This window comes from Coregonus clupeaformis, chromosome 8 (assembly GCF_020615455.1).
Source record: "Coregonus clupeaformis isolate EN_2021a chromosome 8, ASM2061545v1, whole genome shotgun sequence".
In the NCBI taxonomy this organism is placed as follows: domain Eukaryota; kingdom Metazoa; phylum Chordata; class Actinopteri; order Salmoniformes; family Salmonidae; genus Coregonus; species Coregonus clupeaformis.
The window spans coordinates 46,647,771-46,665,486 of record NC_059199.1 but is presented as its reverse complement, the minus strand read 5'-3'; the positions used below and the strand labels follow the sequence as shown (position 1 = coordinate 46,665,486).

General features: G+C 46.3%; 1 protein-coding gene across 1 annotated transcript in view; it reads left to right on the top strand.

Moving 5' to 3' along the window:
- The window catches only part of LOC121571845 (CUB and sushi domain-containing protein 3-like), a 558,910-nt gene that overhangs the window by 354,775 nt on the left and 186,419 nt on the right, over nt 1-17,716 (top strand). The window contains exon 25 of the mRNA XM_041883584.2: nt 12,671-12,797. Coding sequence (XP_041739518.2) covers nt 12,671-12,797 — 127 coding nt within the window. The remainder of the gene's footprint in view (nt 1-12,670; nt 12,798-17,716) is intronic.

Here is a 17,716-nt window from a genome sequence, read left to right as displayed (position 1 = left end):
ATAGGACACTAACGAGGACTAACAAGACACAGGTGTACAACATCAAGACAAAACCAAACAAACATGAAACATAGATCGGTGGCAGCTAGTACTCCGGGGACGACGACCGCCGAAGCCTGCCCGAACCAGGAGGAGGAGCAGCCTCGGCCGAAACCGTGACAGTACCCCCCCCTTGACGCGCGGCTCCAGCCGTGCGCCGACCCCCGGCCTCGGGGACGACCAGGAGGACGCGGAGCAGGGCGCGCGGGATGGTCCCCGGTGGAACTCCGACAGGAGAGATGGGTCTAGGATGTCCCTCCGCGGCACCCAGCACCGCTCCTCCGGGCCGTACCCCTCCCACTCCACGAGATACTGGAGACCCCCATCCGGCGTCTTGAGTCCAAGATGGACCGAACGGTGTACGCCGGAGCCCCTCGATGTCCAGTGGGGGCGGAGGAGTCTCCCCTATCTCATTGTCCTGGAGTGGACCAGCTACCACCGGCCTGAGAAGAGACACATGGAACAAGGGGTTAATATTCTTATACTCAACAGGTAGATATAACCTATAACACACCTCGTTCAATCTTCTCAGGACTTTAAAGGGCCCCACAAACCGCCGACCCAGCTTCCGGCAGGGCAGGCGGAGGGGTAGGTTTCTGGTAGAGAGCCAGACTCGATCTCCGGGTGCGTACACCGGCCCCTCACTGCGGTGGAGATCGGCGCTCGCCTTGTGACGAAGGACGGCCCGCTGCAGTTGGACGTGGGCAGCGTTCCACGTCTCTTCCGAGCGCCTCATCCAATCATCCACCACAGGGGCCTCGATCTGGCTCTGCTGCCAAGGTGCCAGAACCGGCTGGTAACCTAACACACATTGGAAGGGGGTTAGGTTGGTAGAGGAGTGGCGGAGAGAGTTCTGGGCCATCTCGGCCCAGGGAATGTACCGTGCCCACTCCTCCGGCCGGCCCTGGCAATACGACCTCAGAAACCTACCCACATCCTGGTTGACACGTTCTACCTGCCCGTTACTCTCCGGGTGGTACCCTGAGGTAAGGCTAACCGAGACCCCCAACCGCTCCATGAACGCTCTCCAAACACGGGAGGTAAACTGGGGGCCTCGATCAGACACTATATCCTCGGGTACCCCGTAATGCCGGAAGACGTGGGTAAATAGGGCCTCAGCGGTCTGTAGGGCAGTAGGAAGACCCGACATAGGGAGAAGACGACAGGCCTTAGAGAACCGGTCCACAACGACCAGGATGGTGGTATTCCCCTGAGAGAGGGGAAGGTCTGTCACAAAATCCACTGAGAGGTGGGACCATGGTCGTTGTGGAACGGGCAGGGGTTGTAACTTACCCCTGGGCAGATGTCGGGGTGGAGGAGGAGACATAAACCCTCACATCCCTAGCCAAAGTGGGCCACCAGTATTTAGTGCTAAGGCAATGCACTGTCCGGCCAATACCCGGATGTCCAGAGGAGGATGACGTGTGAGCCCAGTAAATGAGTCGATCCCGAATCTCGAGCGGAACGTACTTCCGACCCTCAGGACACTGTGGAGGGCTGGGGTCGGTACGCAACGCTCGCTCGATTTCAGCATCGACCTCCCACACCACCGGTGCCACAAGGCAAGACTCCGGTAGTATGGGAGTAGGCTCAACGGACCTCTCCTCCGTGTCATACCGCCGGGACAGCGCGGACACTGTGGAGGGCTGGGGTCGGTACGCAACGCTCGCTCGATTTCAGCTGGGGTCGGTACGTTCCGCATCTGCCTTACCATTCTGGGACCCAGGGATGTACGTGATTTTAAATACGAACCTGGTGAGAAACATACTCCATCGAGCCTGGCAAGGGTTCAGTCTCCTCACTGCCCGGATGTACTCCAGGTTCCGATGGTCAGTCAAAATGAGGAAAGGGTGTTGAGCCCCCTCAAGCCAATGTCTCCACACCTTAAGGGCTTGAACTACAGCTAACAGCTCCCTGTCCCCAACGTCATAGTTACGCTCTGCCGGGCTGAGCTTTTTTGAGTAAAAAGCACAGGGGCGGAGTTTAGGTGGCGTGCCAGATCGTTGAGAGAGAACGGCCCCTATACCAGCCTCAGACGCATCTACCTCAACCTGAAAGGGTAATGCGGGATCCGGATGCGCCAGCACCGGAGCCGACGTAAACAGGTCCTTCAGTCTCCTAAAGGCCCTGTCCGCATCAGCTGACCACTGCAGGCGCACCGGACCCCCTTTCAGAAGGGACGTGATGGGAGCTGCCACCTGTCCAAAACCCCCGGATAAACCTCCGGTAGTAATTCGCAAAGCCCAAGAACTGCTGCACCTCTTTTACAGTGGTTGGAGTTTGCCAATTACGCACAGCGGACACACGATCCACCTCCATTCTCACCCCTGACGCGGACAACCGATAACCCAAAAAGGAGACCGACTCCTGGAAAAACAGACATTTCTCTGCCTTGACATATAGGTCGTGCTCCAACAGCCTCCTCAATACACGACGCACCAGGGTTATATGCTCGGCTCGGGTAGACGAGTACACCAGAATGTCATCAATGTACACGACCACCCCTTGTCCCTGCATATCCCGGAAAATGTCATCTTCGAAGGATTGGAAGACTGATGGAGCATTCATCAACCCATATGGCATGACGAGATATTCGAAATGACCTGACGTGGTACTAAACGCTGTCTTCCATTCGTCGCCCTCCCTAATGCGCACCAAGTTATACGCGCTCCTGAGATCCAATTTTGTGAAAAACCGCGCTCCATGCAATGACTCTGTCATGGTCGCAATCAGAGGGAGTGGATAACTGTATTTCACAGTAATCTGATTGAGACCACGGTAATCAATGCACGGGCGCAACCCTCCATCTTTCTTCTTCACAAAAAAGAAGCTCGAGGAGGCTGGAGAAGTGGAGGGCCGAATGTATCCCTGTCTCAAAGATTCGGCTATGTAAGTCTCCATAGCTTTTCTCTCCTCTTGAGACAAAGGATACACGTGGCTCCGTGGGAGCGCTGCTCCTGCCTGGAGATCAATCGCACAATCCCCCTGTCTATGAGGAGGCAACTGCGTCGCCCTAGTTTTACTAAACACGAGAGCTAAATCCCCATATTCAGGCGGAATGTGCAGTGCGGGCACTTGGTTTGGACTTTCCACCGAAGTCGCCCCCACGGAAACACCCAGACATCGCCCCTCGCACTGAGCAGACCACCCATCGAGAGCCCTCTGTTGCCACGAAATAGCAGGGTTATGGGTGCTTAACCAGGAATTCCCAGCACCACTGGGTACGCAGGAGAGTCGATCAGATACAGCTGTATAGTCTCTTCATGACCCCCCTGCGCACACATCCTAAGTGGTGCTGTGATCTCCCTAATCAACCCCGACCCCAACGGGCAGCTATCTAAGGCATGAACGGGAAAAGGTTTGTCAACAGGTAGGAGAGGGATCCCTAAATCTAAACAAAACTTCCGATCAACAAAATTCCCAGCTGCGCCTGAATCTACTAGCGCCTTATGCTGGGAATGAGGTGCAACCTGTGGAAAACACACAGGTATACAAAAGTGCGCAACAGAAAGCTCTGGGTAAGTGGGACGTCTACTCACCTGGGAGGCCCCCCCAGTGCGTGGCCTGTTGTCTTCTCCCCCGGAGAACCCTCCCCAGCACCTGGCCGCAGTGTGCCCTCCACGACCGCACTTGGTGCAGGAGACAGGCCCCCTCGGGCTCCTCCTCCTCCTTTCTCTAGCGCCGGCACCCCCGAGCTCCATAGGGCTCGGCTCGGAGGTGCCGGAGGGCGGAATGGACGGACCCCCTCGGGGACGTCCACGGGTGGCCAGCAGGGTGTCCAGACGGATGGACATATCGACCAACTGGTCGAAGGTGAGATGGGTATCCCTGCAGGCCAACTCACGTTGAACGTCCTCCCGTAGGCTACATCGAAAATGGTCGATGAGGGCCCGTTCATTCCACCCTGCGTCCGCCGCTAGAGTCCGGAACTCTAGAGCAAACGCCTGTGCGCTCCTCCTCCCCTGTCTCAGGTGGACTAGACGCTCCCCCGCCGCTTTTCCCTCAGGTGGATGGTCGAACACGGCCTTGAAGCGGCGGGAGAACTCGGCGTAGGAGATGGTGTTGGCGTCCATCTTCCTCCACTCGGCGTTAGCCCACTCCAACGCCTTGCCCGTGAGACAGGAGATGAGGGCGGAAACGCTTTCGTGTCCCGAGGGCACCGGGTGTACAGTGGCCAGGTAGAGCTCCACCTGCAGGAGGAACCCCTGACACCCGGCAGCTGTTCCGTCATACGCCCTCGGGAGCGAGAGCCGAATCCCCCTGGGTTCCGGACCTGGGACTGGTGGACTGGCCGATGGGGTTGGCAGGGTAGGTGGAGGTGTGGGTACCCCGCTGGCCTCCCATCGGTGCAGGGTGTTGATGACGTCCTGTAGAGCGGTCCCCAGTTGTCGTATCTGGTCATCTTGGCCGCGAACATGCTCCTCGAGCGACTCAGGCGTAACTGCAGATCCTGCTGATTCCATTTTGGTGTGTGATTCTGTCAAGGGGTGCTGAAGGTGGGTGTGGTGCATGAATCAAGCGCAGGACGCAGAAGCTCAGTCCAAAAGACTTTAGTGCAATATTCACGTAGAAAATAAGCACAATAAGCCCGAAGGCGAAATAATGGCGCACACAGGCGTCAAACAAACGGCGCACTAACATGTGCGAAAAACCTCTCCAAAACACTGGAGGGAAGTACGTAGCTCCAACACAAAACAGAAGAGCAATCACACACAAAGACAAACACACACAACGAGAAATAAATAGGACACTAACGAGGACTAACAAGACACAAGTGTACAACATCAAGACAAAACCAAACGAACATGAAACATAGATCGGTGGCAGCTAGTACTCCGGGGACGACGACCGCCGAAGCCTGCCCGAACCAGGAGGAGGAGCAGCCTCGGCCGAAACCGTGACAGATATATTCACTCTCCGAGGTGGATTGTACAGATTACATTGGGGTTCATGGTTGGAAGTGGGAATTTGTCCTCATTGGAGAAGACACATGATGGGTATTGTGATAGCTATCGTTTGTTCCTTGATTATACTGATTTATCCTAATTAGATTAGAAGATTGGTGCCCTCAGTGACTTCAGATCAGATTTGATCTCACTATGATTCATTTTTATCTAGATCTGATTAACCCCATTGTCACGATCGTCGAACAGAGAGGACCAAGGCGCAGCGTGGAATGCGAACATACTTGTATTTTTATTGATCATACGAACAAAACGATACGTGACGTCCTTGGCAATAGACACTAACCAAACACGGAACAAGATCCCACAAACACTGTGGCAAAACAGGCTACCTAAGTATGGTTCCCAATCAGAGACAACAAGCAACAGCTGATTCACGTTGCCTCTGATTGAGAACCACACTGGCCAACATAGAAACAAATGAACTAGATAAACAACCTAGCACACAAAACACATAGAAACAACCCACCCTGGCTCAACATAACAGAGTCCCAGAGCCAGGGCGTGACACCCATACTTCCTGCCTTATCAATCTCTCACACTCAATCCAATATTGCTCCCCATCCTGTCAGTCTCTTATATGAGGAAGAGATACAATGTACACTAGGACCAGCCTTTACAAAAAAAAAAGTAACATTTGGAGTTTCACATGTGAAATCGCATTTTCACATGTGAAATAGCTGTTTTCACATGTTGAGCTTAAACTTAACATGTGAAACCATATTTTCACTTCTATTCAATTTAGAGTTCATGTTAACACAACATTTTCACATGTGAGAAGAAAAACATGTTTTCACCTCACATGTGAATTGCAGTTGCACATGTGAAATTTGCCGAAATTCGGATATGCAGTTTCACAAACGTTTTAATGTGAACATATCACATTCATGTGTTTAATAGCAAATTTACATGTGAAAATCTATCACATGTGAAAAACTAATTTTTTAGAAAACTCCATGTAAAAATGTCACATTCACATGTGGAATTGCAAGTTCCCAAGTGAAAAACAATCACATGTGAAAATCTAATTTGCAGTTTCACATGTAAGAAAACTCCACATGTGAAAGTTAGACTTAGTCTCTGGACTTAAATACTAATTATGCTTTATATCACATATGACCATAGCAATTACATTTTTAAAACACCATACTAGCCCTCCCAAAGTACCTCCCATATGGATACATATTATAGCCCAGCATATGAGCACATAGTCGTATACAGTATATAGCTTCCTGGAGGAAATGTAAAGACTGTAAATAGCTTAATATTATGGGGATTATTCCAGCCAACATCAATAATAAATACGTAATAATCTGACAGATATACAGTGGTGTAAAGTAACTAAGTAAAAATACTTTGAAGTACTACTTTTGGGGTATCTGTACTTTACTATTTACATTTTTGACTACTTTTACTTTTCCTCCACTACATTCCTAAAGAATACAGTGCCTTGCAAAAGTATTCATCCCCCTTGGCGTTTTTTCCAATTTTGTTGCATTACAACCTGTAATTTAAATGGATTTTTATTTGGATTTCATGTAATGGACATATATTACAAATTGGTGAAGTGAAATGAAAAAAATAACTTGTTTCAAAAGATTGTAAAAAATAAATAACAGAAAAGTGGTGTGCATATGTATTCACCCCCTTTGCTATGAAGCCCCTAAATAAGATCTGGTGCAACCAATTACCTTCAGAAGTCACATAATTAGTTAAATAAAGTCCACCTGTGTGCAATCTAAGTGTCACATGATCTGTCACATGATCTCAGTATGTATACACCTGTTCTGAAAGGCCCCAGAGTCTGCAACACCACTAAGCCAGGGGCACCACCAAGCAAGCAGCAGCATGAAGACCAAGGAGCTCTCCAAACAGGTCAGGGACAAAGTTGTGGAGAAGTACAGATCAGGGTTGGGTTATAAAAAAATATCAGAAACTTTGAACATCCCACGGAGCACCATTAAATCCATTATTAAAAAATTGAAAGAATATGGCACCACAACAAACCTGCCAAGAGAGGGTGGCCCACCAAAACTCACGGATCAGGCAAGGAGGGCATTATTTAGAGGCAACAAAGAGACCAAAGATAACCCTGAAGAAGCTGAAAAGCTCCACAGCAGAGATTGGAGTATCTGTCCATAGGACCACTTTAAGCCGTACACTCCACAGAGCTGGGCTTTACGGAAGAGTGGCCAGAAAAAAGGCATTGCTTAAAGAAAAAAATTAATTAACACGTTTGGTGTTCGCAAAAAGGCATGTGGGAGACTCCACAAACATATGGAAGAAGGTATTCTGGTCAGCTTTTTTTGAGCTTTTTGGCCATCAAGGAAAACGCTATGTCTGGCGCAAACCCAACACCTCTCATCACCCCAAGAGCACCATCCATGGTGGTGGCAGCATCATGCTGTGGGGATGTTTTTCATCGGCAGGGAATGGGAAACTGGTCAGAATTGAAGGAATTATGGATGGCGCTAAATACAGGAAAATTCTTGAGGGAAACCTGTTTCAGTCTTCCAGAGATTTGAGACTGGGACGGAGGTTCACCTTCCAGCAGGACAATGACCCTAAGCATACTGCTAAAGCTACACTCGAGTGGTTTAAGGGGAAACATTTACATGTCTTGGAATGGCCTAGTCAAAGCCCAGACCTCAATCCAATTGACAATCTGTGGTATGACTTAAAGATTGCTGTACACCAGTGGAACCCATCCAACTTGAAGGAGCTGGAGCAGTTTTGCCTTGAAGAATGGACAAATATCCCAGTGGCTAGATGTGCCAAGCTTATAGAGACATACCCCAAGAGACTTGCAGCTGTAATTGCTGCAAATGGTGGCTCTACAAAGTATTGAGTATCTTCAAAGTGGTAGGCATGTTGTGTAAATCAAATGATGCAAACCCCCAAAAAAGCCATTTTAATTCCAGGTTGTAAGGCAACAAAATAGGAAAAATGCCAAGGTGGGTGAATACTTTCGAAAGCCACTGTATATGCACTTTTTACTCCCATACATTTTCCCTGACATCCGAAAGTACCTGTTACATTTCGAATGCTTAGGCAGGACAGCAGTATGGTCCAATTCATGCACCTATCAATATATATACGCATTATCACACCTACTGCTTCTGATATGGCGGACTTACTAAACACAAATACTGTGTTTCTAAATTATGTCTGAGTGTTGGAGTGTGGCCCTGGCGGCCCGTAAATTAAAATTTGATTTCTAGCATTTACTTTTACTTTTACTCATGTATGACAATTGAGTACATTTCCCACCACTGTATTTAAGTGTATTTAAAACCAGATACTTTTAGACGTTTACTGAAGTAGTATTTTCCTAAGTGACTTTCACTTTAACTTGAGTCATTTTCTATTAAGGTATCTTTACTTTTACTCAAGTATGAAAATTGAGTACCTTTTCCACTACTGCAGATGTGAATATACTCTTATATCTTCATATCTTCACATCTCCTCATCTCCTTATATTTAAAAAATGGAGTCAGTCATTTTGAATGACCTTTGCAGGAATTGTGCTTTAGAAGTTGGATTACCTACCTTGAAGCTACCTAACTTTTCATATTTCCACCTTTTCTTATTACAGATGAAATATTTAGCTGTGTTTGATTCTGGTCCGCAGGTATAGGAGGAGGTGTGAAGAGAGAGGATGCATCCCAAATGGCACCCAACTCCCTATGTAGTGGCACCCAACTCCCTATATTGTGCACTACTTTTGACAAGAGCCCTATGGGCCCTGGTCAAAAGTAGTGCACGATATAGGGGATAGGGTGCCATTTGGGATGCAACCTTGGTAGACAGAGTTTCTTAGCCAAGATAAGTAATATCCTCTGAGAGGGAACGTAATGCTTTTGAGAGCAAATGCTAAATCAGCACTTTGCTCTCCACTTCCTCAAGTCTAAGTGATGTGTAAGTGCCCAATCAGATGTGATTGAGCACCCATGAGCAGCAAATGATGTGTGATTGCGAACAAGAAACAAGCAAACAAGAAAATGCTCATCCAGAGGCGGCGCTCCTAGTGGCTGGTGATTTTATTGTAGAAAAACTAAAATCAGTCTTGCCTAATTTCTACCTGCATGATACGTGTGCCACTAGAGGCGAAAAAACTCAAGATCACCTTTACTCCACACACAGAAACTCATACAAAGCTCTCCCTCGCCTTCCATTTGGCAGATCTGACCATAACTCTATCCTCCTGATTCCTGCTTACAAGCAAAAACTCAAACAGGAAGTACCAATGAAGCGGATGCTAAACTACAGGACCATTTCGCTAGCGCAGACTGAATATTTTCCGGGATTCATCCAATGGCATTGAGCAGTTAACCACATCAGTCACCGGCTTCGTTAAGTGCATCGACGACATCGTCCCCACAGAAACAGTACGTACATATCCCAACCAGAAGCCATGGATTACAGGCAACATCAGCACTGAGCTAAAGGCTAGAGCTGCCACTTTCAAAGAGCGGAACACTAATCCGGATGCTTATAAGAAATCCCGCTACACCCTCCGATTAACCATCAAACAGGCAAAGCGTCAATACAGGACTAAGATCGAATCCTACTACACTGGATGTGGCAGGGCTTGCAAACTATCACGGATTACAAAGGGAAAACCAGCCGCGAGCTGCCCAGTGACGCGAGCCTACCAGACCAGCTAAATGCCTTCTATGCTCGCTTCATGGCAAGTAACACTGAACCATGCATGAGAACACCAGCTGTTCCAAACGACTGTGTGGTCACGCTCTCCGTAACTGATGTTAGACCTTTAAATAGGTTAACATTCACACTGCTGCAGGGCCATACGGATTTCCAGGACGTGTACACAGAGCATGCACTGACCAGCTGGCAAGTGTCTTCACTGACATTTTCAACCTCTCCCTGACCCAGTCTGTAATAGCTACATGTTTCAAGCAGACTACCATAGTCGCTGTGCCCAAGAACGCCAAGGTAACCTGTCTAAATGACTATCGTCCTGTAACACTCACATCTGTAGCCATGAAATGCTTTGAAAGGCTGGTCATGGCTCACATCAACACCATCATCCTAGACACCCTGGACCCACTCCAATTTACATTCTGCCCCAATAGATCCACAGATTACGTAATCTCTATTGTGCTCCACACTGCCCTTTCCCACCTGGACAAGAGGAATACCTATGTGAGAGTGCTGTTCATTGACTACTGCTCAGCGTTCAACACCATAGTGCCCTCCAAGCTCATCACTAAGCTAAGGACCCTGGGACTGAACACCTCCCTCTGCAACTGGATCCTGGACTTCCTGACGGGCCACCTCCAGGTGGTATGGGTAGGCAATAACACATCCGCCACGCTGACCCTCAACACGGGGGCCCCTCAGGGGTGTGTGCTTAGTCCCCTCCTGTACTCCCTGTTCACCCACGACTGTGTGGCCAAGCACGACTCCAACACCATTATTAAGTTTGTTGACGACACGACGGTGGTAGGCCTGATTACCTACGACGATGAGCCAGCCTATAACTTCAGCAAGACAAAGGAGCTGATCGTGGAGGACAGGAAACGGAGGGCCGAGCACACCCCCATTCACATCGACGGGGCTGTAGTGTCTCATCACATACACTGCTGCTACTGTTTATTATCTGTCACTTTATTCCTAGTTATATGTGCATATCTACCTCAATTACCTTGTAACCCAGCACATCAACTTGGTACTGGTACCCCTTTCTTTCTGCATTGTTGGGAAGGGCCTGTAAGTAAGCCTTTTACTGTTAATCATGTGACGAATAACATTTAATTTGATTTGATTGAATGTTTGCCTTGTGAGGAATGAACTCCACAGGATGTTGGTTTAGAGCATTGGTTTAGAGCATACAAGCGTTTCGCTACTCCCGCAATAACATCTGCTAAACATGTGCATGCGACCAATAAAAATTTATTTGATTTGATTTAGAGGGAGGAGGAGGGAGGTGGCTTTTTTCTCTCTCTCTCCCTCCCTTCCTCACTCCTACTCTCACTCTTACTCTCACTCTCACTCTCACTCTCACTCTCCCATAGTCTCGCTCTCCCTTATCTAAAAATGTTGAGTATTAATGTTGAGTATTAATCAACTAGCAATCTGAATTTTGTGATTCAGGCTTCATTGAACTGTGCATCTATTGTTTGTCATGTAGATGGCTTATGCAAATGAAGCCGGTGAAATGAAACGCAGATGTGGGCTCCATTAATAAACCCGAAGCGACCTGAAGTCCACCAGGCCTGTGTTCAGAGAGAGAGAGAGAGAGAGAGAGAGAGAGAGAGAGAGAGAGAGAGAGAGAGAGAGAGAGAGAGAGAGAGAGAGAGAGAGAGAGAGAGAGAGAGAGAGAGAGAGAGAGAGAGAGAGAGAGAGAGAGAGAGAGAGAGAGAGAGAGAGAGTAAGCATCAGCGGCCCTGGAAGCAGTCAGCAACAGAAGCAGTCAGCAACAGAAGCAGTCAGCAACAGAAGCATTCAGCAAGAGAAGCAGTTAGCAGGCCTCATGTCCCGGAGCGGAACAAAATATGCCAGGCGGCACTCTGGGTTTTGGAGGCACCGAGACTGACACTGCCACACTACCACCACGGCACTGCCACCCTGTAAGGGAGTGTTTTGGGCTGGCTGTTTATATCGCTGACAGTTTTGTATCCCAAATGGCACCCTATTTCCTATGTAGTGCACTATAGGGTTCCATTTGGGACGCAACACAGGAATCTGCAAACACTCTCGGGCCCGTTATTGTTTTATTGGCTCGGCTTCACATTCTCAAGAGGAGCTGTAGACGTGTTACATTTGTTTGCCAGCCACCCACTAATTATTTCCTCTCAGCTGTGTACGTGTGTGTGTGTGTACATTTGTGTTTGTGTACGTGCGTGTGTGTGCCCTATGGGCCCTGGTCAAAAGTAGTGCACTACATAGGGAGTAGGGTACCATTTGGGACACGACCCAGGAATCTGCAAACACTCTCGGGGGTGTTACTGACAGTGGTGGAAAAAGTTCCCAATTGTCATACCTGAGTAAAAGTGAAGATATCTTAAAAGAAAAATACTACTTGAGTAAAAGTTTTAAATATACTTAAGTATCAAAAGTAAAAGTGTAAATCATTTTAAATTCCTTATATTAAGCAAACCAGACGGCACCATTTTCTTGTTTTTAATTTATTGGGTAGCCAGGTGCACACTCCAACACTCAGACATCATTTATAATCATTTAAAAAGTACATTATTTTCTTTAGGATTTTAATGGAGTAAAAGTAAAAGTTGTCAAAAATATAAATAATAAAGTTGAAGTACAGATACCCCAAAAAACTACTTAAGTAGTACTTTAAAGTAATTATACTTAAGTATTTTACACCACTGGTTATTGATTTATTGCGATGATTCAGACGGCTCAGCTTCACATTCTCAAGAGGCGCAGTAGGACTTGTTCTTTGCCAGCCACCCACTAATTATTTCCCCTCAGCTGTGTACGTGTGTGTACATGTGTGTTTGTGTACGTGCATGTGTGCATGTTCTTGTATGTGTGAGTAAGTGTGCATACATGCGCGTTTTGAATGTGTCTCTGCAAAACTCAGCTGTGATGCCCTTTTACAATATCTCCTTCAATGTATCTCCATAGCAACAGATACATGTATATATTGTTTTGATTCTTATTTCAATTTTTTCTCCTTATAGCTGAATGTGGAGGAAAGTTCACAGGCGAGTCGTCTGGACGCATCCTGTCCCCTGGATACCCGTTCCCTTACGACAACAACCTCCGTTGTACCTGGATTATCGAGGTGGACTCTGGCAACATCGTTAGGTACTGATCAATTAGTATTTATCAAGTATCCTCCTTTTCAAGTATTCTCCTATCATGTCTCATCTCTGTGCATTTCAGCAGCCAAGCCAAGGCCAACTCTTGTAATATCTGTCTAACAAAAATACAAGGCTACAGCTCTCTGTCTCATACACACACACACACACACACACACACACACGCACACACACACGCACACACACACTGATAGTTGCTCAGGATAAAGGTGTCTGCTAAATTACTTTGATGTAAATGTGAATCCACTTTCATGGCTTTGATAGAGCGAGCATCCAGGTAAGAAGGCAGACATTCTCCAGTGCACCAGTACCCTGTTTTACACTATTAGAAACAAAAAACTATGTTTTAAGTGAGAAGTAAGCATTGATCTAAAGCCGAAAAATAAATGAAATGTACATGATCACCACAATGTCACCCATGCTCTACCAAGGTTTTCCAGCACACAGCTTTGACCTACTACAGTAGCTATGTTGGTATATTGTACTTTAAACAATGTGTAGGCAGGTTGCTTAGGATTCAAACCTCAAACAGCCTAATTCATACTCTTAGAGAAGGTGCTCCCACAATAATATGATTTGTACTCCATAAAAGGTAACGTATTGCATTCTTCCCACCCCACACTAAGACATTATCCCATTCCACTACTTTTTCAAGCTTTGCTTTTATACTTATAAGACCATCAGGCTTGATTGAGTGAGCTGTTTTGTCTTGTAGTAATTTTATGTGGTACCTGCCGGTTGTTCTTTGCCGTTTAAATTGTAATTTATTTAAATCTTTATTTTAGCAATATATGTCACTGAGAAAAATATATATTTCATAATCACATTCTTTTTTGGTCAGTAGGTGTGCAACATAACAGCAGGTGGTGGTGTGTTGGACACAGTCACTCATATAGACGGAGAGGTCTATAGAATCTGTCTGCATTCCTGATTTCTGTAACTATTAGATCAACTGTGTAATATTGGCATAATGTCAAAACCACTTGTTTTGCAAACATGGTCCTGTTTTATCAATTGCTGTGCTGACCCATTCTTGTTCATTACCTCTGTCAAATTAATGTGTAGCTGAAAGTTATGTTTCTATTTGTATTTATTTTTGCAGTAAAGATGGTGACACACATTTAGGCCTACAATAGGCCTATATCTAAAACACAGGAGGTTGGTGGCACCTTAATTGGGGAGAACAGGCTCGTGGTAATGAGTGGAGCGGAGTAAATGGAATGGTATCAAATACGTCAAACACATGGTTTCCAGGTGTTTGATGCCATTCCATTTGCTATGTTCCGGCCATTATTATGTGCCATTCTCACCTCAGCAGCCTCCTGTGATCTAAAAATACATACAGCCTAATGATAGAGACACATTATTTGAATAGCAGGACAGTGTAAAGTCCATTATCCCTCTGAAGAGTATGAATTCGGCTGTTTGAGAAGGTTTGAATCCTAAGCAACCTGCCTACACATTGTTTGAAGTACAATAGACCAACATAGCTACTGTAGTAGGTCAAAGCTGTGTGCTGAAAAAGCATGGGTGAAGTAGGCATTGTGGTGCTCATGTGAATTTCCTTTCTTTTCGGCTTTAGACCAATGCCTACTTCTCACTTCAAATATACACAGGGAGGTGATTATAATTCAACATAACACAGCAGTAAAAGTAAATTAGCCTATCTCAGAGATAAAAAGAGAGAGAGTGAAAGTCTGACAGGAGATCCTCTCAGAGCAGAGACAAAGCCTTATGTTCAAGCACACAGAAATACAACAAGTAGAACAGATTGGACTTGGTGCGTCAATGGGAATGTTGGCTAGAAAAACGAGAAACATAAATAGAATTGTTTATTGTCCTTGCAAAAGTCTAAATTGTACATTTTAAAGCTTCCCTGAAATGGGAGCAAGAAAGGAATCTGTGTATGATATTTTTCAATTGGAATGCAGTTCTATTCATTCCACAGCTACATTGATTGTACAAAACATTAGAAACACACTTTCCATGACATAGACTGACCAGGTGAATCCAGGTGAATCCAGGTGAAAGCTATGATCTCTTATTGATGTCACTTGTTAAATCCACTTCAATCAGATGAAGGGGAGGAGACAGGTTCAAGAAGGATTTTTAAGCCTTGAGACAATTGAGACATGGATTGTGTATGTGTGCCATTCAGAGGGTGAATGGACAAGACAGAAGATTTAAGTGCCTTTGAACGGAGTATGGTAGTAGGTACCAGGCGCACCGTTTTGAGTGTGTCAAGAACTGCAACGCTGCTAAACAGTTTCCCCTGTGTATCAAGAATGGTCCACAACCCAAAGGACATCCAGCCAACTTGACACAACTGTGGAAAGAATTGGAGTCAACATGGGCCAGCATCCCTGTGGAACACTTTCGACACCTTGTAGTGTCCATGCCCCAACAAATTGAGGCTGTTCTGAGGGCAAAAGTGGGTGCAACTCAATATTAGGAAGGTGTTCCTAATGTTTTGAACACTCAGTGTATACTACTACTACAGTTCGCTCCCTTTTTGTCGCGGGCTTCCAGGCATTTACTCATTCATCAACATGGACGTCGGCATGAAGACTGTGTGGCTTGTTGGACATTCGTGGATCCACTGGTTGGAGAAGTGTGCCAGGAAAGTCGGGAAGCATCGCAACCTCTCCCTTGACTACTGTCACATTACATGGCTCGGAGAGCGAGGAATGAAGTGGGGCAAACTGCTTCATGTTCTGCGCCAGCAGATGGCCTGTGCTGCTGCTCCCCCTGACATCATAGTCATCCACCTTGGTAGAAACTAATTGGGACACACAAAGGGGACAGCCCTTGTGTGTCAGATGCAAACTGATTTGGAGGTAGTCATCCGAATATTTCCCGGGACAACGATGTTCTACTCTGACATAGCGCGGAGTTGGATGTTCCAATGGTAGGAGGACATCAACAAGCGCATAAAGATGGCCCAGTGCTCTGTCACCCAGCTGATTTTTTTATTTCTCCGTGGCAGGCGCATCCTCACAATCCGCCACTCTGCCATAAAGCACTGTGTCCCTGGGCAGTACTGTAGGGATGGCGTGCATCTCACAGATGAGGGCAATGTCCTCTTCCTTGAGAGTCTGAGTGCTGGTCTCTCCTCCGTTCTAGCAAGTTGCACACAGTAGTACACACCACCACACTCACTGCCACTTGCCTGCCTCTCCACGAACCCAAAGGCTCTTTTAATACATAAAAATGTGTGTGTGTGTGTGTTGGGAGGAGGCTGTCAAAACTATCAACTAAATAATGGTCAAAATGTATCCTCCGGGGGGCCAACCCACAATCTTCAGATCCACAGGCAGTAACTCTAACCACTACCCTATGAATCCTTTTCTTAAAACATTGACTATGACAGACCATTTAAATGGACAGTCTGGAAGCGTTTGTTCCAAAATGATTTTGTTCATTCACTCAGTACTGATTGAATGTTTATTTATCTTGCTTGGTTCAAATACAATAGTCTAAAACAGTTGATTTGTTGAAAACAGACTCATTTAATCATGTAGCTAACCAAGTTAGCAAGCATGTCATTTTCTTTTGACTGCGCACAGCAGGTCGCACAACTTAAGCAAGCAGAGAGGGGGTTCGATTAATCTATCCCGGGGTACACCGGGTTATGGCCCGTCAAGTCATCGGGCGAAAGCGAGGAGGAAAGGCAGATCGTGTTTTTATCAAAAGCAATCACTGTTGCATGTGAAAACACAGAATCCTACTCATTACTACACGTGCTTAATTACCTCACTTTTGTTTTGCGCCGACTTCGCCGTCAGACAGAGCGGGATACCTACCTAGCTAATCAAAATATCTGTTTGCATTTATTGATTAACCTCAGCTTGAAAACCACCATATAGCTAATTATCTACAGTAGCCTAGGTTTGTTCACATAGACTTCTTATGACTAGCATTATGGTGCAAGCAGCTGTGTTGTTGCGGAGCAACTGACCCTGTGTTAGAACTCTGAGCTTCAGCTAAAAATGATGTTCCCATCGTCAGAAATGCTGCAAAAAGTTAGCACATTGTTGGTTCTTAATGGGCCGAAATGAGCACTTGAGAGCAATAAATTATAAATGTAATCAAAACTGTTGACCCTACAAACGTATTCATTCCAAAAGGTGGCAAGTCTAATGGCCACTTTATGGACACTAGTGTCTCGTTCTTATCTGACGCCTAGATATTGAGCTAGGTCTGGGCAAAATCTTTCATTTTTTTCTAAAACTAATGGACGGCTCATGACGAGAGGCGGGGATTGTGTTTGTACCTCCAATCAAGTTGATTTGCCAAGTTTAATCGACATTGGTGTCATATTGGCTTAGATATGATGGTGAATTTAACATTGAACTTTAATCGATCCCTACTATAGTGACCGGCGCGACTATAATAGTGACGATCTGAGCGGCCATTCCAGCACGGATACAGGAGTACAGGGGTACAGGAGAGGCGGTCGATGTCCCTCTGTCCTCTCTCCTGTCTAGTCTACAGATGCCAGGTCCCTCTTTGTTTTCTGCTTGTCCTGCACATCTACGACCACAGGTCTGGACAGACTAATGAGACTCAAATGCTCAATCATAGACTCAATTATTAGTGTTCCATGGAGCCGGAATGGTGTAACCTTGGAGGCAAACAATTTGTTCTGTTCCAACTCCCAGTGGCACACCTCGTTTGAAATCATATTTTTATTCATGACTTTCTTTATTTTCTTCCACTGGTGTCTTGATCGGCACTGTCTGCTGAATGATGATGTGAAAGGAGTGTTATGACCACGTGCACCAATTACCTGCCAGGTTTTCTGACTTATAGCTCGTTGCTCGTAGCTTGATGTCTCTACGACATCATTATGCCTAGATAGACACCTCAGTTTTGCATCACAACAGCACTTTTCCATGAACAAAA